The 24,723-nt window shown below is 48.1% G+C and overlaps 1 protein-coding gene across 1 annotated transcript in view; it reads left to right on the top strand.

Moving 5' to 3' along the window:
* plxna2 (plexin A2) overlaps nt 1-24,723 on the top strand; it is a gene marked incomplete at its 5' end in the record, with an annotated part of 219,011 nt that overhangs the window by 64,930 nt on the left and 129,358 nt on the right. The window contains one exon of the mRNA XM_079514160.1: nt 4,625-4,759. Coding sequence (XP_079370286.1) covers nt 4,625-4,759 — 135 coding nt within the window. The remainder of the gene's footprint in view (nt 1-4,624; nt 4,760-24,723) is intronic.

The following is a 24,723-nucleotide window of genomic DNA, read 5'->3' on the forward strand; positions in this document are numbered from 1 at the left end:
AGAACCTGGAGGGCAGCCTCTGAAGCCCATGCTGTGATACCGCTCCTCCCTCCCCACCTTGCTCCACCACCTCACCACTGCTGCATGCAGATAGTGCATGTAGAATTTGAGGCAGAAGACTTATTCGAGTTCTTGACTGAGTTTTTTGAAAACATGGCACTATTGCTGATCTGCAGCTCCGTTGTGTAGGTTGATAAAGAGGCTCCATCTTCAGTATAGAAAATACTGCCATTTATGCCATGATTGGGTTTTCTAAGTTTCTTTTTCTTTTCTTTTTCTTTCCTTCTGTAAACACAAACTTGAACCCTGGCTGAAATCAGGAAGGTCTTCTCCAGTCCTCATCCGAGTAGAAATGGAGCGTTGTGAATTTGAATCCGAGTCCTGTTTGTTCCTCATCAGCTTTTCCCAGGTTCAAGGTGTATCTGATTTTCCACTGGAACAGTAAGTACAGTGTGACCCGGCCGCCCCGAGGTACACGTTACACGTACAAGATCATCCATCTTCCCCTTTCCTCACTTTCCACTCCCTGGGAGCCACTGGTGAGACGGAGGAGAGGGAGCTAATGGCTGTGGTGTTTAAATGGGTGGGGCCAGGCTCCTCGGGTGCATGGGGTCCTCCTGAAATAGAGGGGCAGTAATACTCTCCAAGGGGCCCGAGGTTAGGAATCCAACCTGTTAGCAGCTCCACCCCACCCCACTCCCCCGTCAGCCTGATAAATAATGCAGGGTCAGAGGGAGGCACAAAGGGGGACCTATGAGTGCGAGCGTTTGATAGGGCGGGCTAAGGGTTGAAATAAGACGAGACAGAGGAAATGGATGTTTCAAAGCCGAGGTGAATTATGTTGTGGTGTGAGTGGAGATGCCGCCGGCTGTTTGCTGTGTACTGTATGTGTGGGAGCGATTGAGAGAGCAGTGGTGTGAAGTGTTTTTTGTTTTTACAGAACAGTACTAGGTCCAAGAGGTATCTGAATCTGAAGCTTTGATTTATTTTATTTGCCAGAGGTTTTCTTTTTTCTTTTCCTTCTTTCTTTCTTCTCTCTCTCTCTCTCTCTCTCTCTCTCTCTCTCTCTCTCTCTCTCTCTCACTTGCCCACCCAAAGCCAAGCTGGCGAAATACTTCACAGAGCCCTGGGAGATGTTCTACTACCCCGCCTCGCACGCACGCACACTCCTCCTCACGAATGTGTGTACGTTTGTGCTTGCAGAGTTTTTCGGCTTCTGTTGCAAACATCTCCTTAATATGGAAAGCAGCTGTGTGTGTGTGTGTGTGTGTGTGTGTGTGTGTGTGTGTGTGTGTGTGTGTGTGTGTGTGTGTGTGTGTGTGTGTGTGTGTGTGTGTGTGTGTGTGTGTGTGTGTGTGTGTGTGTGTGTGTGTGTGTGTGTGTGTGCGGATGTGGGGGAGATGGGGTCATTAATGTGGATTCCATTATCTTGGGTTTTCAGAGACGTAGAGAGAGTCTTCTGTAGAAAAGTATTGTAGCATCTCTTTGTGTTTATCATAGCCTCATATCAAATGTATTTACCTGACTGGTTTGTATGTGTGTGTTTAGGGGTGTTTCTTTTTTAAGTGCAAGGGTGAAATGTGTTAGTAAGCTGAAACAAAAAACTAAAACTAAAGTCTGGCCCACTCTCAAAGGGAAAGTGTGTGTGTGTGTGTGTGTGTGTGTGTGTGTGTGTGTGTGTGTGTGTGTGTGTGTGTGTGTGTGTGTGTGTGTGTGTGTGTGTGTGTGTGTGTGTGTGTGTGTGTGTGTGTGTGTGTGTGTGTGTGTGTGTGTGTGTGTGTGTGTGTGTGTGTGTGTGTGTGTGTGTGTGTGTGTGTGTTTCAGTTCATAGGCCCCTGGGTGGCAGTTACGTTTGTGAGTGTGCGTGATAGCGATCTGATTCAGATGAAGTGCAGGCCTGCAAGGGGGAAGGTCAGGTTATCTGGCTGCCCTGCTAGGACACATATCACACCATGACACACTGTCCCTATGGACATACACACACACACGCACACACACACAGGCATCCACAAAAGAACACGGACACATAACCGTGCAGACACTCCGTATAATACAAGCACACATCGCACTGAACAGCGCAGTGCGCGCATCTGGTCTGGCCGATTGCCGACATGCTTTATGGGCGCATGTTTGTTTATAGGTCTCCCTCCGCACTGCAGCGTCAGTAACCAGACGGAGGCTTACGTCCACCCCCCTCCACCCCCACAGCTTGTCTCTCTCGCTCATCTGTCCTCCATAATGGTTTTCACGTAACATGTCCTCTCCTCTGTGTTGCCTGATTTATGCTTGCTTGTGCACCGTGTCATGCACCGGAAATGCCAAACAAGCCCGCTGTGGTTTCCCCCGGGATTGTTGCAGCGCAGAAAGTTGACGCTTTACCGTTTTAGCGCTCCTTCAGCAGCCTTTGCTTCTAAATTTCGGTGCTCTTGACCCCCCCCCCAAACCCCCCCAAGGTTGGTGCCCTGTGCTGCAGCACCTACAGCCCTTTCATTAAACAGACATGTTGTGAGCTTGTAGAGCGGCTATTTTCGGTGCACCACATTAGTGCACAACCAGGTAGAAACCAGGCTGAAGTTTGCTTGAGGGCCGTGCTGCCCACAGTCAGGGTCTTGGCAGCAAAACTGTAGCTTTGAAGCTCCAGACGGCCTTTCTGCGTGAACCCACTTCACCTCCATCCCGCCACAGCTTGACACATGCGTACAGATGCACGCACACGTGCTGAAAGTTGCCGCGCACATTCCCTTGCATACATTGTGTTGTGCGCGGGCGTCCACGCACGCACGCACGCACGCACGCACGCACGCACGCACGCACGCACGCATGCACGCACGCACGCACGCACGCACGCACGCACGCACGCACACACACACACACACACACACACACACACACACACACACACACACACACACACACACACACACACACACACGTGCACACTCCCAGTAGATCTTTTTTTGATAGACACCCGACCTTGGCTTTCCCCTCGCTGATGTGGTATATAACTAATCTAGGGATGCTCTTTGGTGCTGTCACTGGCTGAACAGACAGATGAATGGATGGGTGGGAGGAGGGAGGTGGGGAGGGAGGGAGGGATGGGTGGAGGGACGGATGGATGCATGGGTGGAGAGATGGAGGGAGGGATGGATGCATGGGAGAGATGGAGGGAGGGATGACCAGATGATAGAGGCATCATCCCACGCGTGTGTGTGGAGGGGACAGCCTGTGGTGACATGTGTGGGAACAACGGAAATGCACCACAAAACACACGTCATTTAATTGACTCACAGCTCGCTCAAATCTGGACCATTTTTAAATATTCAAAGTGCTGTGTAATCTGTAAATTTCGGTCTTTCATTTGGTATATAGATCGCAAGGTTACTGCCTCTCTATGAAACGGTATCAAGCGAAAACGGAAGTTCGGGAAATCGGATTAATTAAATAGACTTGCACTGAACTATGGCGAAATCACATTGGAAATGAGACCCATCTAGCATTTAATTGCCATTCATGTGGTTGACACAACTTAGCTACGTGTTACTGATTATGGGGAATTTTACATTATTTTAAATCCATTACATATTTGCTGCGTAATGGGGTAATGAGGTGCCTTGGTACAAATCTAATAACTTCTTTGACTAGACAATTAAACACAATGAGCACAAGGAATTGTCACTCTGCTGATTAGAGGGAAATTACAATCACAGAATTAAGACAGAACGAGACCTCTGAGCTGTGAATGTTTTGCAACATGCATACGTCAAGCTGAGGCAGCTCCAACTCAGGTCGCACCATCTGAGGAGCGCATTCTTTTATCAAACAGATTCACATTACGGGTGGTTTGAAAAGGTACTTTCCGTTGTCCTAAACCTGTGTGCATACGATAGCAAATATAGGGAAAGCACATCGACACGCCTGCAGATATAGGTGTCGGCAAATTGAATAGTGCGTTGTGTGGCCGTAAGATAACGTTTACGCACAGTGGAAGCTCCTAAATGCGTAATTCACGGAAAATGTGTATTACTTGCGGATAAAGAATGGCGTACGATGGAGCCCATTGTCTGCATAAAGATGAGAAGGAGAGCTGTCACTGGTTTGTCTGGGTCAGGGAGGTCGTATGCATCATATAAAGTATTGGGAGTGTTTTACCTCTTTTTTTTTACCGTTTTAGCTCGGTGGTCTTGGCTTCAAGTTCAAAGATTTAATGAGGGTATCCATCACTTGTGGGTGAAATGGGAGAGTTAAATAGATGTACGGTGTTTAAACAAGCCTGGGTCAAATGGTGTTTTTACAAATAATTCTTAGAAATTGCTTTTATCTTGCTCAGGGTTCCAGATGAATGGGGAGGGGATTTCCCTGCAATAAATCTTGACTGAAAGTGAAACCACCGTGACCTATCTTAATTTTCCAAGCAGGAGAAAAACAGCACGCTAAGATCTCTATGCAAATATCCTGTATCACTGCCCCAGGTCTGGTTTCTTAACCGTTTTTCCCAGTCTTCTTTTTATGCTCTATCTTAGACAGTATGCTCCTCATTCTGTACTCATGACAGCATGTGTGTGTTCCTGTGTGCTCCTCATTCTGTACTCATGACAGCATGTGTGTGTTCCTGTGTGCTCCTCAGATCCGTGCGGACGGGCCTCCATACGGTGGTGTCCAGTATGAGACCATGTTGATCAACAAGGATGGAAGCCCGATCCTCCGAGACATGGCCTTCTCCCTGGACCGCACCTTCCTCTATGTGATGTCTACGAGACAGGTAGGCATTCATGATGCACGCACGCACGCACGCACGCACGCACGCACGCACGCACGCACGCACGCACGCACGCACGCGCGCACCCACACACCCACGCACACACACACACGCACACACGCACACACGCACACACGCACACACGCACACACACACATAGACATAAAAGGACTGCTTACTCAACTCGCATGCAACAGTTCAATGGCACACATCAGAGAAGTGAGCACACAGCATTCGTAAACGACTTCAAAGTTGTGCTGCCTGCGCGCGTGCGTGTTCAATGTTGGGCGAAGCACGGGCCTACAGTATGTCATTCCAACTCTCACCACCCTCGCTATATATAACCTGGGTGGCACAGCGGGGGAAGTTGTCACATCGTCCGATAATGAAGGGGAGCAATGAGGGCAGGAGGATAGAAGGAACGTAAATGAGAAAGTAGAAAAAGAGTGGGCACAGATGATAGAGAGAGAGTGGGAGAGAGTGGGAAAGAAGAATGAAGGGCATCCGCTCGCTGGCTGGCTAGCTGGCTGCCTGGCTGGCTGGCTGGCGGAGGAGGAGGAGGAGGAGGAAGGAGAGAGGAAGAGTGATGAGGGAAATAGGGACAGCTAGAAGTGTGTGTGTGTAGCTGTAAGGAAAAAAGAGAGAGAGTGCAAGGTCACCCTTCCACACTTCTAATGAAGTGACATAGCATGGCGGGGGGCGCGTGTATGTGTGTGTGTGTGTGTATGTGTGTGATGGGGGGAGGGAGTGTAGCCATTGATGGAACCGACAGAAAGAGAGAGAGCTGAGGAGAGGAGAGAAGGGCGACAGGGTAGAGGAGAGGGGAGGAGAGGGGAGGAGCAGCAGGGGAGCGTGCCAGCGCACTGGCCCCAGAGACAGACGGCTTGCTGGGCTGTCAGCGTTGGGTGATAGATGGCCGTCCTCTCCCCCTTATCTCTGCTTTTAACACACTCAACAACCGCCTGGCCAGGCCTCACAGGTTAGACACCACAGTGGATGGATGGATGGATGGATGGATGGATGGGTGGGTGGGTGGATGGATGGATGGATGGATGGATGGATGGATGGATGGATGGATGGATGGATGGATGGATGGGTGGATGGATGGGTGGGTGGGTGGGTGGGTGGGTGGGTGGTTGGGTGGATACATGGATAGAAGAAATGAAGGAAGGCAGGCAGGCAGCTAGTGAAATGGCTGAACTACAAGTTCACAATCCATTGCATTGTGACGGGTTGTGACTTGTGAGCTTTAGTTAATGTGGTTAAACATCAGCAGGGCGTGAAAGGTGAATTTGTGTTTTCGGGCATTCAAATTATGTCGTGTTGCTGTGCATATCTGTGATATTCTTTTTTCTTTTTGAACTTTGATTTGGTTTCACTCGTGATTATTTCGCCATTCAAACAAATTGCGCAGATATAAACAGCTTTTGTTGTGAAGCTCATGACTCCTAGTCATCTGGAGAAATGACGTTGGTAATTGACGCTAGTTATACAGCCTGAAGACGTCTCTCTCTCTCTCTCTCTCTCTCTCTCTCTCTCTCTCTCTCTCTCTGTCTCTCTCTCTCTCTCTCTCTCTCTCTCTCTCTCTCACGCACGCACACTCACACTAACACCCATGCACATTTGTATGTGTACGTGTATGTGTATGTGTGTATGGGTTAATGCATACAACAAACACATGCTTGCGCGTGATGTGATGATGTTGGGTGCTACTTGACAGTCACAGGCATGTGACGAAGTGAGAAGCAGCCAGCTGGGTCATTTTCTTATCCTGGTTCCCTGACTATACTATGTAAATGAGTAAATCAGGTTTCACAGTGAGATACTAATACTAAACTAATACTAAACTCATAAACTACGGTTTCATCAAGAGAACCAACCAGCAGACTGACGTCATTGACTGCCTTTGTGGACTTATGAAATGTATACCATATGTCTGAGCTCTCACACAATCCCTATTTTATAGGGATTATTATAACTTTTCTGACAGAAGAAAATGATCTCATATTCCCTGAAAGTTCTCCAGGGTATTCAATCACATTGTTCTGAGCACTGCAAGCATTCATTGTTGTCATCATTGTTGGTGTATAGACGGCTCCAACAGGAACCTGATGGATTCACGAGTCACGGGTCTCGGCTTTCTTGTTTTATTCACTGTTACTGATGTAGATGGAGCTGTCCAGGGAAGGTGCTGCACAACATAAAGTATGAATTGTGTTTTAGAGCGGCAATATTGAACAGGAGATACTTTGTGATATTGTTGTGACTTGTGACCAACTGTCGGGCTTAGTTTGTAAGCTTCTCTGTACTCTACATATAATATTTGACAGCTCACATACACAGAGACACAAACAAACACGTATATGTGTTTATGTTACACGTATATGAAATATGTTGAGCATTAGACTCATTACATATTGGAGGTTCACAACATTTTATAAATAGGGTCTTGGCACACTCCCTTGTTTCACGCAGGCAACATCGCGTCATTTTAAAGCCATTCCCTACAGCTGGCAATTCATTAGGATTAATTTCCATTAATTCAAACTCTTGTTTTTGTCATGAGAACATTCACACGAACATTCCAGACTCTCTGAACATCGTTCCAGACGGATATTACGTGGCGATAAAGCAATGTTATTTATGTAACTCCAGCTCCAGGACAACATCATGAGGTCCCTCTGATCTGAGCTGCTCTTCTCCTGCAGCCCGCCGTAGGCCGAGCACATGACGATGTGAGACGCAGCGGGAGAGCAGAGCACGCAGAGCACATATCCTATAGCTAACAGCACAGCGACACCACACCATGGGTTTTGGCTCCGCTTGTGTTTCCTACACCGAATAACAATGTGGCCCTCTGTGTGTGGCACAGTAGGAAGGAGGGAGTGGGGGGCACTGGAGAAGAGAGTAGCGTTTGGTGCGGGGCTGAGTGAGCACACACTCCAGGCTCTTGGCTGTCTGCAGCAGCTCTCCAAGCCTCCATCACACCCATCTGTGTGTTGTGGCAGGAGAGAGGAACATGTGGGATGTGTGGCATACGCACACGCACACGCACACGCACACATCACACACACACACACACACACGCACACGCACACGCACACGCACACACTAAATACACACAGTCGCTCAGTTCTTATTTGCATAGGCACAGAAATGCTGTACTGGCACTTGCATTCACAAGTACACTCACACAAAAACTATAATTACACACATGAAAAACGCCAGTCGCACGTTCAGTATTTGAATGGCGTGTCCATATGGCTTTTGGAGGCTTTTCATGTAGCCTTTCTCTCTTTTATCTCTATCTCTCGTACACACACACACACACACACACACACACACACACACACGCACACGCACTCGCACACACACAGTATATAGTTTACACCTACTGCATATGCATAGACCCTCTTCAATTGGACTTCAAACTCTTTGAGCCCATTCAATACGCTTGCTTGTTCCCTTTTAGCATGCACGCATCTCTCTGAAAAGAAGCTGACTTTGTGTTCTCTCCTACCCTTCATCATCTCTTTCTCTCTCTCTCTCTTTCTCTCTCTCGCACAAAGTGGAAAAAAAGCACACTCCCACAGCCCACGCACACACACCATCACTCAATCACCACCGCACACCCCCCTTTCAGAGCACCCCCCCCTCCCTGCTCCCTGTTTCACATTCGATCCGCATCTTAAACGGCGCTTTTGTTTTGTAGATGTAATGACAGTGGCATCCTCATATTAATGATGTGCTACGATTGGCTCAATGTGAGGCACTGCACTGGAACTGATGAAAAGACCTGGCTCACTGACTTCTTTTCTCCACCAGCGTTGTGCGAGTGTGTGTGTGTGTCTGTGTTTGTGTGTTTGTGTGTGAGTGTACACACTTTGCTATAGGGTGCTGCATCATCGCCGACAGGCCAGAAATGCACAGCAGCAGGTTCTCGTCACAAGATGGATCTTCAGACATCTGTGTCTGTTGCACTGCCTCGCTCTTTCCCTCTCTATCCACCATCTCCACTTGACACGGCTGAGTGACGCGAAGGCGTGTTTTTTGCGTTCGTGCCGCTCTTGTTGTTCAGGTGCCATGCCGACGTTTTGCATTGCTGCCGGATCAGGAAACGTGTCCGTTGTGTCGCACGGTGCATCGTACATTTGTATGACTTTGTGTGTCATAATAGTGTCTGTGTCTGTGTGCAGTGCTATGTTTAGACCAATTCACTATCAAGGACCAAATGAGGACGTTTAACAGATCTTATTAACGAAAGATGCATGAAACGATGAAGGAAACAAATAATGAACAGAACGAAGATGACCCACGACGGGTGATCTGGCCATCCAGCTGGACATCGGGTAATTTAAGCCGAGGTGGAGGTGGAGCCGAGCTCCCGGGCACAACGAACCCCCCTTAGGGACCTGTTAAAGGAGATGTTAGAGGGAGTAGGATGAGAATTAGGGTGGAGGGGAGGGATGACGAAAGCGAGAACAGAGGGAGAACCGTGGGTTGGATGGGCTTTTTATAAACAGGTGGAGGTGACCCGATTGGAGCTGGCTTGAGGTGGAGGTAGCTGCGCTGGAGGTGTAGTCCTGCTCCTGAACTTCAGCTATGAGCTCCATTAATCCTGTGATTTGGGTGCTTGGGAAGCAGAGCCCAGGGCCACTGCAGCAGCGGAGAGGGAAAGGTCAGAACGGTTTTAGGAGATTCAGCGGAGTTGTCTCCTAGACATATGGTTGCCCTCTCTCTCTCTCTCTCTCTCTCTCCCTCTTACACATGCACGCACGCACTCTCTCTCTCTCTCTCTCTCGCTCTCTCTCTCTCTCTCTCTCTCTCTCTCTCTCGCTCTCTCTCTTGCGCTCCCCTGGTATGTGTCACGTGAAAGCTCTTGAAATGTCTTACATTCCCGAAACACCTTTCCTTGTTTAATATTGCATCAAAGGCCTGTGCGTTTCAAAGGGAATTGTACATGTAGTAGGTGCTGCTGTAACAAAGCACACTGTGAAAACCTCAGTGTTAATTTATCCAGTCCTGATTTAGGATGTTACATTGTGGCCTACACTGGGACTATATGCTCTCTACAGTATAACACTGGGACTATATGCTCTCTACAGTATAACACTGGGACTATATGCTCTCTACAGTATAACACTGGGACTATATGCTCTCTACAGTATAACACTGGGACTATATGCTCTCTACAGTATAACACTGGGACTATATGCTCTCTACAGTATAACACTAGGACTATATGCTCTCTACAGTATAACACTGGGACTATATGCTCTCTACAGTATAACACTAGGAATATATGGTCTCTACAGTATAACACTGGGACTATATGCTCTCTACAGTATAACACTAGGACTATATGCTCTCTACAGTATAACACTGGGAATATATGGTCTCTACAGTATAACACTGGGACTATATGCTCTCTACAGTATAACACTGGGACTATATGCTCTCTACAGTATAACACTAGGACTATATGGTCTCTACAGTATAACACTGGGACTATATGCTCTCTACAGTATAACACTGGGACTATATGTGACTAAATTTGACTGAGGGACTGCCATTGGATTTTTTTGAATTTTCGTTTTTTCATGTCATATGAAAACAGGGAATCATAGCTTCAAATTGACATATTGGTTGTTCAGTTTGACCCACCAGTTTTGGAGATATGGCTTATAGAGTAATGTCTTGCAGAAAACAGCGAGTTGAGAAAACAGGCTTGAAAGGTTCACTTCTGTGGTCTCTAACATTACACCTATCTACATGTTTAAGCATTTATTTCATATTTACATGTCGATTTCATCTCTGACACTTATTTCAGACATGCTCTAGTATGTGAAGAGTCTGCCTGTGCTATTAACTCATTTTGGGAAAATAAATAAATAAATAAAGTTTTTCTCCTCTGGTGAAAAGCTGTAATTTGCGCGATGGCAGTCTCTCAGTCAAATCTGGTCACATATGCTCTCTACAGTATAACACTAGGACTATATGCTCTCTACAGTATAACACTAGGACTATATGCTCTCTACAGTATAACACTAGGACTATATGCTCTCTACAGTATAACACTGGGACTATATGCTCTCTACAGTATAACACTAGGACTATATGCTCTCTAAACACTGGGACTATATGCTCTCTACAGTATAACACTAGGACTATATGCTCTCTACAGTATAACACTAGGACTATATGCTCTCTACAGTATAACACTAGGACTATATGCTCTCTACAGTATAACACTAGGACTATATGCTCTCTACAGTATAACACTAGGACTATATGCTCTCTACAGTATAACACTAGGACTATATGCTCTCTACAGTATAACACTAGGACTATATGCTCTCTACAGTATAACACTGGGACTATATGGTCTCTACAGTATAACACTAGGACTATATGCTCTTTACAGTATAACACTGGGACTATATGCTCTCTAAACACTGGGACTATATGCTCTCTACAGTATAACACTGGGACTATATGCTCTTTACAGTATAACACTAGGACTATATGCTCTCTACAGTATAACACTAGGACTATATGCTCTTTACAGTATAACACTAGGACTATATGCTCTTTACAGTATAACACTAGGACTATATGCTCTCTAAACACTGGGACTATATGCTCTCTACAGTATAACACTGGGACTATATGCTCTCTACAGTATAACACTAGGACTATATGCTCTCTACAGTATAACACTAGGACTATATGCTCTCTACAGTATAACACTAGGACTATATGCTCTCTACAGTATAACACTAGGACTATATGCTCTCTACAGTATAACACTGGGACTATATGCTCTCTACAGTATAACACTAGGACTATATGCTCTCTACAGTATAACACTGGGACTATATGCTCTCTACAGTATAACACCTCTGGGATACCTCTGGGACCCCCAATTTATATTGTAAAATCAATGTTAATTTAACTCTGAGAGTATACAAATGGAACCAAATGGACCCGCACTCTTAGAGTTACAGACCCATAAGGGTCCATTTGTTTCCAAGCTGGAGAGCCCCTGGAACTCACTCAAGGACCCCTGGGGGTACCCCACTTTGGGAACCACTGCTCTACAGTATAAGATGTAGTCTATGCAGTCGGATACCCCCAGTGCATTCTGCAGTCCACAGCACTTCCAACCAAGGCTAAAAATCGAACAGGTAGAGAGCATGTTATTTGTATAGGAATGCCAGATGGCTATAGCACAACTAAACCACTGGTGCCCTTGCCAGCTCTTGCAAATTCAGTGTGTCGGTTCTGCATGAGCGCTGCATGGGCCTCGTCCCCACTGGCTGGAGTCTCTCTCTCTGTCTCAGCGCACGCACACACGCACACAGGCACACAGGCACACACACACACACACACACACACACACACACACACACACACACACAGGCACACACACACACACACCGTCTCTCAACATCTGAGAAGGAGATGGTCTATGAAGCCTGATTTATATACGCTATTGTGCATCATGTCATGCACAGAATATTGCAGACGTACAAGGTTTACAATGTTCAGCTCTGATCGGCTATTTACATTTTTCACCGGCATGCAACTATACGGGTTACGGTTACTACAGGTTATGCAGATGTGTGTGTGTGCGTCACTGTGCGAGAGAGCGCGGTGTGTGTCTACGTGTTTAGAGGAGGTGTATGAGGGCATCTCTCACTCTGGCTCAAACCCACACCGTGCAGCAAGCTGCTCACAAAATGTCTTTGTTGTTGGTTTATCAACACAATGCAGCAGCGTGGATAAATAACAATGCGCTTCACACATATAGGCTACGCACATGCACACACACACACCATGCTCAATCAAAGGCGGGTCTTTCGGGGTGGATTATCAACGTTTGGATGAATCCGTCCTCGTTGCCATTGTGTGCTACGGGGTATGATGGGCGCTGGCTCTCAGCAGTGGAGTGAGCACTCATCACACACGGCTGAGAATCAGTGGCTGCATTATTGCCGGGCCGCTTTGGTCAGCGGTAGCTGTAATGTATTATTCATTGGGAACAATCAGGATTTCACATCTGAGGGATTTTTGAAGTGACACCTGTGGAGTGGCCTCAGTATCATTCAAAAAGGCATTTTTTTCCCCAACAGAGAGAGAGAGAGAGAGTGGGAGGGGAGTGTGTCGGTTAGGTGGAAAAAAGGTTCTTGATTTGTGTGGCGAATGAATGTTTTTTTTTCTCCTCTTTTTTTTCCCCTTGGTGTTAATGTATTCTCAACTAACTCAAGAGCCAGGTGTTGATTTTAAAATGTGACTTTAATGGTTTTGCAAATGTTTTATGACTCTAGCACAAGTGGTTCACGTAACAGACCTAAACCAGACTGATTTCTTTCTTCTTCTAGTGAAAGGGCATCTCTCTCTAATGCCCAGTGTTCTGTGAGGATAAGTGTGACGTTCTCACTAGCATGACCAGCCGAGGGGATACTAAGCCGGCTCATAAAAGCCGGACTCGTCTTTCACAGACAGACGGCCTTCCCCCTATAGAGCCGTTCAACCATGTGCGGCTGTCATTCTCCAACACACACTGAACATGAACCGCCCCCCGCCCCTCCTTATCCGTGCCCTATGCATAGAACGGCGACATCACACCTCACAGATCATCACAAGACCTTATTTTTATTATTTTTTTCAAGCCTGGCAATTTCTTCCAAGTGCTCAGCTGTGAAATTTGAAATCCATGCTTGGATTCATTCTTTCTTTTTTTTCCTCTTTTGAATGTATGCTTTTCTGTGACGCCAGAGGACCCCCACCCACCCACCCACCCACGCACCAACCTATACTCCCTCCAACCGCCGTCCCCCAACCTTTGTTTAGGCAGGTTTGAGGAGATTGGTAGGAAATTGGTTCAGCGGTTATCAAAGAGGGGAGGGAAATGGGATTCATTCACACCTCGCACGGGCTCAGACTGGCTGACATCGCCTCATCATATGGCAGGGCCTGGGTGCATATGACACACGGTTCCATGTGCTAATGGGCCACAGCAGCGCTGGGTGGCTGATAGCCAGGCTCACTGGGAGACATAAGAAACTCCACTAGAGCGGCAGTGTTTCCTGGAGAGCCCTTTGTTTTCCAGCTTCACTGTTTACACCTCAGACAAGGAGCAGATTGGATTGGCTCACAGCCAGCCCGCTCACTCAGACACTAATGCAGTGTGCGTGCGTGCGTGCGTGCGTGCGTGCGTGCGTGCGTGCGTGCGTGCGTGCGTGCGTGCGTGCGTGCGGAGGGGCCAAGGAGTCGTTCGGAAATGAGCGGCGCGGGTAGGATGTGATTAATGAGAACAAAGCCACATTAATACTCTTTTAACAGCCATCTTTTTGTTTATCTCTCCCCCCCCCCTCTCTCTCCTAGCTGACCCTTTAAAAATCCCTAGCTCTCTTTTAGACTATCTAATTTAGAGCGTACAGGAAGAGACCTGAGGCGTGGAATGCTTTTGTCACCCTAGTATCCTACAATGGGGACAAAAACGATCCTGCACAGCAGTACAGAAAGGGGGAAGTGTCGGTTTGGCTCAGGCTAAAAGAATAGTCAACAATAGGTGAGCAAAACAAAGTTAAATTGCACAGGGACAATAGATCCGCACTTTTTTGGCTAGCCCTCCTTCTCCCTCCTGTGTTTGTTAGTTGTGGTGTGGTCATGGCTGAGTGGACGAGGGGTTTCCGGCTGCCTCAAATTCAATGACCGCTGCCCCATCACTCCCCTCTGACACGGCACTGACCCCGGGGTCAGTCCTGTTAGCTTGCAGCTGTTTTAAGGCAGAAAGGGGACAAGACAAGGGGTTTGAACACTGACCCCTCGTCTCTGCTTTTCTTGCTAATCACAGACTGCCAGTGACACTCGGACAAAGGCTTCTCTTAACTCGATTCCCCGCTGTTGCAGCGGTGGGACCACATTCAAGTGGCTGCATTCAAGGAGGGCAGAGCAATCACTGGAATGTGTTGGATTTGGTTTGAGAGAAAACCTCTAGTCTTTTCGATCACTCTCACGTCTTATACCACACTCACCCATTTTCACACAACTGAGGTTCAAAACACTCCAATGCAGAATAGTTTATTTATACCCTGCTTCCCTCTGAACGTCTTTCTCTGTACCACAGTATAAACTGTAATATCCTCAGGGTTAATAGATGGATAGACAGATCAGTTTAAGCAAGATAAAAACATATACAGTATAATATGAATAAAATCACTCCCGTGTGAATTGAGGGGCGCTCTTATCATCGTACATCATCATCATACATCATCTTATTCCGGCCAATCAGAATTTGCATCCTCACCTTCGTCTGCAATGTTTGTGTTTTCGCAATGTTTGTGTTTACACAAACACTCAAAGCTGGCCATTCATTGTCAATGGCATTTAATGTTTGTGCTGGGACAAACGCTCAAAACTGACCTTTCAGCAATGGCATGTAATGTTTGTGTTGGGACAAACGCTCAAAGCTGGCCATTCATTATCAATGGCATTCAATGTTTGTGTTAGGACAATGTTTTTGTTTACACACACCCTCAAAGCTGGACATAGGAGGGGCTAGCGTCCCTCAAAAACACCCGGCCTGGCCATCTGCATTTGTATAAACTCAGAGTGCATAAATTAAACCTTGTCTATTTGGTTAAATTAACACTGGGATTTTATTACATATCATTCCTTGATAAGTTCCCCTCGATCGATAACCCGCTTGCACCGATGGTTGGGTGTTGTGAGCCATGTGGTGCTGCAAAACATGCAGCCAGCTTGAGTTTATCTTCTTGTTTGGGTTCAGGGTCAGTGGAGGGTTTCCGCTACATGGCACATGTGACAATGCAGACGGCCGCTCCGTATGCCAGGCAAACCATCACATCCACGCATGGCGTCTCTGCGGGGGACGCGGCCCAGACAATGGCGCTCTCTCAGGCGTGTTAGAGAGAGCCATGTACCGCGGCCCGTGTCACCGGCAGAGACGCGCAATGAACACCTGCATCGGGTGTGTGTGTGACTGTGTGTGACTGTGTGTGTGTGTAGGGGGGGGACATCTGTCCATTTGTGACAGAACCTTAACAAACATCTCCGGGATGGCCCGCGAGCAGTCGGAGGGGAGACACTGTCCTTGATGGATCGTCCATCATCCTTTATCTGGGATGTTAGCGCTACAATAGAGGTCAGTTGGGCAGCAACAGGGGGGCCGAGGACAAGGGGATCAATGCGGAACAGCTTCCTCACTCAGGTGCTCTGAGGCTGGAGCCGCTGGACTCAGTTTGAGTTCCTCAGCGGATGGTCTGACAGCATCACTTGTTATTGGCACGTGCACAAATCAGGATAAATGCCCCTGTCAATACGCACGTCTTCTGTTATTGATGATGCCATTTAGCTTCCCATTCGGGAGAGGCCTCTCTCATCCCATTCCACGCACCTCACTCTGTGTGTGTGTGTGTGTGTGTGTGTGTGTGTGTGAGACTGCGTGCGTGCGTGCGTGCGTGCGTGCGTGCGTGCGTGCGTGCGTGCGTGCGTGCGTGAGTGTACTATTTCCTGCCCAGGGTCAGAGGTGAAGTGATGCTTGTCTGTGTGTGTTTCTCAGCATACATGCTCCATGTCTATATCTTCGCGTGTGTGTGTGTGTGTGTGTGTCATACATGTTTATCTGCTCCCCCTCAGTGCGCTGAGGTCAAGGGTTGAGAGAAGTTCAAAGGTTGATGCATGGTGTTATATCAAACAGCAGGGGCCATTTGCAGGGGGGCAGCAACGACGTCAACTCATTGGATCGTGTTTTCGTAGCGTTCTGCTTGACCGCTACTAGCGAGGCTAATTCTTTCTCGCGATGAGCGATACCAGTGTCCTCTGGCGGTCAGCCGTGTCCTAGCTGTGTTTGACATGCCTGAATGCTGAGTTCTGTTTTCTCCCTCCACGCTCTCGGCCGTCCCGACAAAGGCGCCTCATTTGCATGATTCCCTGAGTAGGCATTGTTAATTGACTTAAGCCAGGATTAGTGTTAATCAGGTTTTGTGCCCTGGAACCATTGGCCAATCCTAACCTCATTATTTGATAGCAGCACACGTGCTGTCAGCTCTCATCAAGTGGTTAATTAATAGAAGCCTGCTCTCCCAGGTCCCATGCAGCCTACCCACTGTCCCTTCCACCCTCTCCTGCTCCCCCAGGTCCCATGCAGCCTACCCCCTGTCCCTTATACCCTCCCCCAGGTCCCATACAGCCTACCCCCTGTCCCTTCCACCCTCTCCTGCTCTCCCAGGTCCCATGCAGCCTACCCACTGTCCCTTCCACCCTCTCCCAGGTCCCATGTAGCCTATACCCCCTGTCCCTTCCACCCTCTCCCAGGTCCCATACAGCCTATACCCCCTGTCCCTTCCACCCTCCCCCAGGTCCCATGCAGCCTATACCCCCTGTCCCTTATACCCTCCCCCAGGTCCCATGCAGCCTATACTGTCCCTTCTACCCTCTCCCAGGTCCCATGCAGCCTACCCCCTGTCCCTTCCACCCTCCCCCAGGTCCCATGCAGCCTATACTGTCCCTTCTACCCTCTCCCAGGTCCCATGCAGCCTACCCCCTGTCCCTTCCACCCTCTCCCAGGTCCCATGCAGCCTATACTGTCCCTTCTACCCTCTCCCAGGTCCCATGCAGCCTATACTGTCCCTTCTACCCTCTCCCAGGTCCCATGCAGCCTACCCCCTGTCCCTTCCACCCTCTCCCAGGTCCCATGCAGCCTATACTGTCCCTTCCACCCTCTCCCAGGTCCCATGCAGCCTACCCCCTGTCCCTTCCACCCTCTCCCAGGTCCCATGCAGCCTATACTGTCCCTTCTACCCTCCCCTGATCGTTCACATTTCTTCTCCTCCCTCTATCCACCCTTTAATGCCCCAGACTCCTAGCCTGGTTAATAAACCAGACCGAATCAGCCGTTGGCAAAAAAAAGTTGCCTACCAGCGGATTACGGTCTGGCGAGGCTCAGTAGCACGCCTCTTTCCTACAGCAGAGAACAGGTCGGACCAATCGGGACACGGTATGCAATATAGGCGGGCTTTGGTACAGTGACGTTCAATGCTTGAGACTTTTGACTGACAGTAGCTCTGACCAATTGCGTCAAAGAGAAAATGTTCCCCGGGAAATGAAATCCAAGTGGAGCCAGCCCAGACTGATATACCGCGACAGTGTTGTGTGATATTAGTCTGGCTTATTAGCCAGGCTACCAGACTCCATCAGCAGAGGTCAGTATACACAATACTGTACATTAACGGTGTATTAACCTTTTCCCCCCTAAAAAACGTAGTCTGCGTTATTTGTCGGGAAGCAATGCTGCCAAATACGTATCTACGTTTATTCAGTTGTATAAATGTGTTTGATTCGATCTAGTGGAAAGGCTACTCACATTAGCTTCAGATGGCTTTGGATCTGTTGTTAGCTTAGACCCTGGGCTGCGCCATCTTGGTTGCACACACGCTTTCAGTCGCTTTAGTCTCCAAAACCCCTCCCAGGCGGCATTTCTGGTCAAAACAGCGCTTATTGCACGGAGCCTGGCGGTCGCAGTAATGGCGTCGGCCACTGCTTCTCATGCTCCAGGCAAACAATAACATTCCATAGAGACAACACACACACCATTAAGCTGACACAACATCCGGTCGCAGAGTTTCGGATCTTCAAAATAATGGTTGAACGGTGCGATATCCTGGCATGTTATTAATTAATCCTGGCGGGGGAAATGGTTAACCACTTTTTATAGTGCTTTTCCAAGTGCTCAAAGCGCTTTACAATGGTACATTCATTCATACATTGGGAGGTGAAGCGACAAACAGTCGACACCAGCGTCCTCACAAGCTCACACCGATCAACTCATTGGAGGCAATGTAGGGTTCAGTGTCTTGCCCAAGGACACTTCGACATGTGGACAGGAGGAGCCGGGATTCGAACCGCCGACCCAGGGATCAATGATCCCTGCTCTACCTCCTGAGCCACAGCCGCCCACTTTCAGCCTGGCGTCCTTATTTCCTTATTTTGGGCATATCATTATAGTATTGATAAAGGGGAATGTATGCCATTAGACAAAAGACATACAATGTCCATGCAGAATCTTACAATGAAAACAAATTCTCATCAGCGGCAATGGCAAAAAAAGGGAACTTCGAAAGACACTTTTACAAAGCATTTCCAACTGACAGGGAACTGAGAAAAATAATCAAAATCTTTACCATATGTGTGTAGTCACTTTTTTTTAAATCTTGCCTTTATTATTCATACTAAACTATTGGCATATTCTTTGCCAGTGTTTTGTTTTTCATCAACTTATTGACAAAGAACATGATGAAAGGAGAAATTGGCCATTTTCATGTAATAGAAACTGCACCCTGTTAATATGATCGGACCAAAAGGTGTGTGCATGTGTCTGATTGTGTGTGCATATCTGTCTGCACATCTAGCTTCATGGTGCAGTATAGCGTTAACTGTATGCATTCCTCTTTGCCTCCATGACTCTACAGGGTACTGCAATACTGTAGGAAATACACAAGATGTGTGCATGTGAGTGGGTGGCTGTGTGTACAGTATGTTCCATCTGATTAGACAATGAGTGGATGTAATGTTTAGTGGATATGGACGCTCGACGAAAACCCTCCATGTTTAAGAAAACGTGAGAAATGAACCTACCCTTGAACTTGTGTTCACGTCACCCCAATTAAACAGGAAAAGAAATGTTACTCATGTCTGATGAGATTCACAGTCTCCCCACCACACCTGGAGGGTCCGTGTTCTCTGTGCTGTCTGAATAAGAATATAGCTTCAAGTTTCTGTCTCGCTTTCCGTTCTCCTGCAGAGTCGGTGTTGCGCGCTTGTCAGTGTATGCACTTCAGCAATCGGGTGTGTGTGTGTGTGTGTGTGTGTGTGTGTGTGTGTGTGTGTGTGTGTGTGTGTGTGTGTGTGTGTGTGTGTGTGTGTGTGTGTGTGTGTGTGTGTGTGTGTGTGTGTGTGTGTGTGTGTGTGTGTGTGTGTGTGTGTGTGTGTGTGTGTGTGTGTGTGTGTGTGTGTGTGTGTGTGTGTGTGTCTTTAATGCACCTTGCATGTGAGCATGCATACTAGTCAGTGTGTGTGACTGTGGTGATCCAGGGGAACGGCCCAGGAGTCTTCCTGGCAGAATAATCAGCTCTATAATTAAGAGCCAGGAGTGTGTCAACTGCCTTCATACACCCCCCCCCCCCCCCCACCCCCCTCTCTCTCTCTCTCCTCTTGCTCGGTGTAGTATACACTAGTATGTGTGACTGTATAATGTCACAGCCTTTGTCTGTCTCCTCCCTGTGCCTATATAGAATCCTCATGGCATCCTTTGTGGAACTAATGGCAGTGCTCTGTTACCACCTAATTGTAGGCTTTAATTGCAATAATTATTTACAAGCCTAATTAGAGCCTGAAGGGTGTCAGGGAGATATGCGAGTGGCTGCATGAGTTGAAGGGATCGTGACAGGTTTTGTCAGGAGCTAGGCGGAGGAGAAAATCAAGACTGAATGGAGTGGCAGGGTTTTGGGCTATAATTGGGAGAGGGAGGCAGTTATTCGTGAGCCTCTCTTCCTCTCTCTCTCTCTCTCTTGTTGTCCTTTGACTGAGTGCCTCGGTTGGGAGGAAATCCACAAATTGAGCGTGGCTGTCTGTCTCCGTTCCGTCAGGATGGTATGCTGTAGGCACAGCGAGGGGACGCCATGGGGCTCCGTCACCTGAATGAAAGCTGTTTATAAGGACGTCCCAGAGACTGATTTCTATCTCAGGGACCGATCTCCCTCCCGCCTGGGAGAGGAGTCGGACTGACAACTCACTTCGCCTCGCTGCCGGCTATGCAGCCACACAAGCCATCGGGTTCTCCATGTTATAGACGGTTGTGCGTGTACTGGCTGCATTTGCAACTATGTCCACTCATTTCCATGTGTGTATTTGCTCTAAGTGGGACCTCGCTTTGTTTGGTGGTGTTGTGGGACGGGCCGTTGGGACGTCTGTGTGCATTGTGTGTGTGTGTGTGTGTGTGTGTGTGTGTGTGTGTGTGTGTGTGTGTGTGTGTGTGTGTGTGTGTGTGTGTGTGTGGTCAGCCTGCCAGGGTTGCAATATGCTCTTTGTCTGTCCCTTCCGTGGGGCAGTCTGCTTGGTAAACAGGCTACAGCAGGAGAGCTGCTGGGATTTGATGGGCGACCCAGTGGTGTCAGTGCCCCCAAACCCCCCAACACGCGCACTGTTCACGCACGCACGCACGTACACGCACACACAGCTTCCTGCTCCAGACTCTGTCTGTCTGTCTGTCTGGAATCCCCCCCCCCCCCAACACACACACACACACAGCCTCTCCCATCAGAGCAGAGTCCAGTGGGATTGCTCAATCCCACAATGCCATTCTCCTCTCCCCTGCAGTTCGCTTTGACAGAGCTGTCAGCCCGAGCTTCACTGATGGATGTACTGTGTGTGTGTGTGTGTGTGTGTGTGTGTGTGTGTGTGTGTGTGTGTGTGTGTGTGTGTGTGTGTGTGTGTGTGTGTGTGTGTGTGTGTGTGTGTGTGTGTGTGTGTGTGTGTGTGTGTGTGTGTGTGTGTGTGTGTGTGTGTGTGTGTGCGTGCGTGTGTGTGTGTGTGTGTGCGTACATGCGTACGCTTTTCATGAATGTGTGTGTGTGTGGGTGCCTGGTTGTACAGATGTCCGACAGAGATCAATGTGTTTATAAATGCTGTTCTGAGCTCTTGCTGGGAAGAGGGAATGTGTTCATGCTAAATAATACAAAGCAGGTTGAACTAAACCATATAGAGACAATGTCCCCACTACTCTGACGGTCTGTACACTGTTAGAGGATATTGCAATGTACAGTATGTGTCCAATGTACAGTACCCCATGGCCTTTAGCCCACTGTAATGTACAGTATGTGTCCAGTACCCCATGCCCTTCAGTATGTGTCCAGTACCCCATGTACAGTATGTGTCCAGTACCCCATGCCCTTTAGCCCAATGTACAGTATGTGTCCAGGGGGTGTACAGTATGTGTCCAGTACCCAATGTACAGTATGTGTCCAGTACCCCATGGCCTTTAGCCCACTGTAATGTACAGTATGTGTCCAGTACCCCATGCCCTTCAGTATGTGTCCAGTACCCCATGTACAGTATGTGTCCAGTACCCCATGCCCTTTAGCCCAATGTACAGTATGTGTCCAGGGGGTGTACAGTATGTGTCCAGTATGTGTCCAGGGGGTGTACAGTATGTGTCCAGAACCCCACGCCCTTTAGTAATGTCCAGTATGTGTCCAGTACCCCATGCCCTTTAGCCCAATGTACAGTATGTGTCCAGTATGTGTCCAGTACCCCATGCCCTTTAGCCCAATGTACAGTATGTGTCCAGTATGTGTCCAGTACCCCATGCCCTTTAGCCCACTGTATTGTACAGTATGTGTCCAGTACCCCATGCCCTTTAGTACAGTAATGTACAGTATGTGTCCAGTACCCCATGCCCTTTAGTACAGTAATGTACAGTATGTGTCCAGTACCCCATGCCCTTTAGTACAGTAATGTACAGTATGTGTCCAGTACCCCATGCCCTTTAGTACAGTAATGTACAGTATGTGTCCAGTACCCCATGCCCTTTAGTACAGTAATGTACAGTATGTGTCCAGTACCCCATGCCCTTTAGTACAGTAATGTACAGTATGTGTCCAGTACCCCATGCCCTTTAGTACAGTAATGTACAGTATGTGTCCAGTACCCCATGCCCTTTAGTACAGTAATGTACAGTATGTGTCCAGTACCCCATGCCTTGCCCCAATGTACAGTATGTGTCCAGGGGGTATACAGTATGTGTCCAGTACCCCATGTACAGTATGTGTCCAGTACCCCATGTACAGTATGTGTCCAGTACCCCATGTACAGTATGTGTCCAGTACCCCATGTACAGTATGTGTCCAGGGGGTGTACAGTATGTGTCCAGGGGGTGTACAGTATGTGTCCAGTACCCCATGTACAGTATGTACAGTATGTGTCCAGTACCCCATGTACAGTATGTACAGTATGTGTCCAGTACCCCATGTACAGTATGTACAGTATGTGTCCAGTACCCCATGCCCTTTAGCCCACTGCCGACCAACAATCACCAGGCTGGTTGAAGCCAATCATTGTAGTCTGTAAAATCCAGAGTGTTCGTTTTACCTCTTGAGAGTTACAACTGGGTAAAGTAACACTGAACATTTTACTGTGTATTTAGCTTTTAGATGCACCCATTCACCCACACACGCACACACAGACACACACAGTGTAGTGTGTACCCGCCCGCGCATACGCTTTCGCACACTCTGCGTGGGTGGGAAGGCGGAAGGAAGATGAATGTGCAAAGGAGGATATCATATCTCCAATGTAATATTTGAGGGAAAAATATGAGGACGAGCAACAGCACAGATTAGACCCGTGATTTAAACAGCACGGCGACGCTGCCGGGCCCGTTGAAATATTGCCTCTCCATGCCGACTTGTAAATCGGATATTTGGAGCCGGCAGGATCAGAGGGGTAGTAATTGATGGGGGGGGCATGCAGTGATGGATGCATGGGTGGGCAAAAAAACATGTATGACTTTAGACGAACACTCTGAGCGGTTGGAGGCCGATTGAACGTAGCAACAACGAGAAACGACACGACTGCACACCTCCAGAGTGCTGCGTATTTATTTTACACTCTCTCCGAAAGCGACTGGGGAGCAGTTAATTTGGCAGCTTTCTGAGGCGAGTGTGAGACGAGACGCAGGGAGGAGGAGGAGGTGAGGGAAGATGGAGAAATAGTGAGACACACACAGTCACACACGTGTGCACACACACACGCACGCGCGCACGCACACACACACACACACACACACACACACACACACACACACACACACACACACACACACACACACACACACACACGTACACAAAGGCAGTTTGGGTTCATTATGTTGATTTTCTCTCCTCTGCCGAACAAAGACACCCAGACATTTTCAGATGTAGTGCCTTGAAATCAGTTATGGCTTTCTCTCTCTCTCTCTCTCTCTCTCTCTCTCTCTCTCTCTCTCTCTCTCTCTCTCTCTCTCTCTCTCTCTCTCCCGCCCCCCCCCTCTCTCTCTCTCTCGCTCCCCATAGACAAATCTAATCATTTTCATGGCTTCCTAGTGTGAGGGTGCATGATGCCGCCTCTCTCTGTGCTCTCATATAATCAGTCTAGATTAAGACATGAGACTCTGTAGGAGACTCAGATTCACTGACAGCTGCTGCTCCTACCTGTAGGACAGCGTCGTCTCAGGCAGCAGGTGATCTCACTCTGAGAGTGTATAAGTGTAACCAAATAGATTTGCCTATATTTATATTTATACAGTCTCATACATGAACAGTGCAATGTGGTACAGTGTGTGTGTGTGTGTGTGTGTGTGTGTGTGTGTGTGTGTGTGTGTGTGTGTGTGTGTGTGTGTGTGTGTGTGTGTGTGTGTGTGTGTGTGTGTGGTCTACCCATTCTAAATACACACCAAGTATGCACGTATACAGTATTTGGCGGCATGTGGCTCAGGAGGTAGAGCAGGCCGTCCAATGATCCGTGGGTCGGCGGTTCGAATCCCGGCTCCTCCTGTCCACATGTTGAAGTGTCCTTGGGCAAGACACTGAACCCCACATTGCCTCCAAGGAGTCTGTCGGTGCTAGCTTGCCACCATAGGTGAACGTGGGAAGTGAGGACGCTGGAGTTGACCGTTGACGCTGCTTCACCTCCCAATGAATGGACCATTATAAGTGCTTTGAGTCAGCACTCTGTGCATAGAAAAGCTCTATAAAAATGCAATCCATTATTACTATTATTACAGTATAGGCTTTATGCACATAGACCGAGGATGGAGCTAAATTAAGTTTTCCCTTTGCCACCTGAGCCTAGTTATCAATGCACCTCCTTTTTGATCTCTTAAGCACACACACACACACACACAC

Source organism: Electrona antarctica (genome assembly GCF_951216825.1).
Source record: "Electrona antarctica genome assembly, chromosome: 2".
Classification (NCBI taxonomy): domain Eukaryota; kingdom Metazoa; phylum Chordata; class Actinopteri; order Myctophiformes; family Myctophidae; genus Electrona; species Electrona antarctica.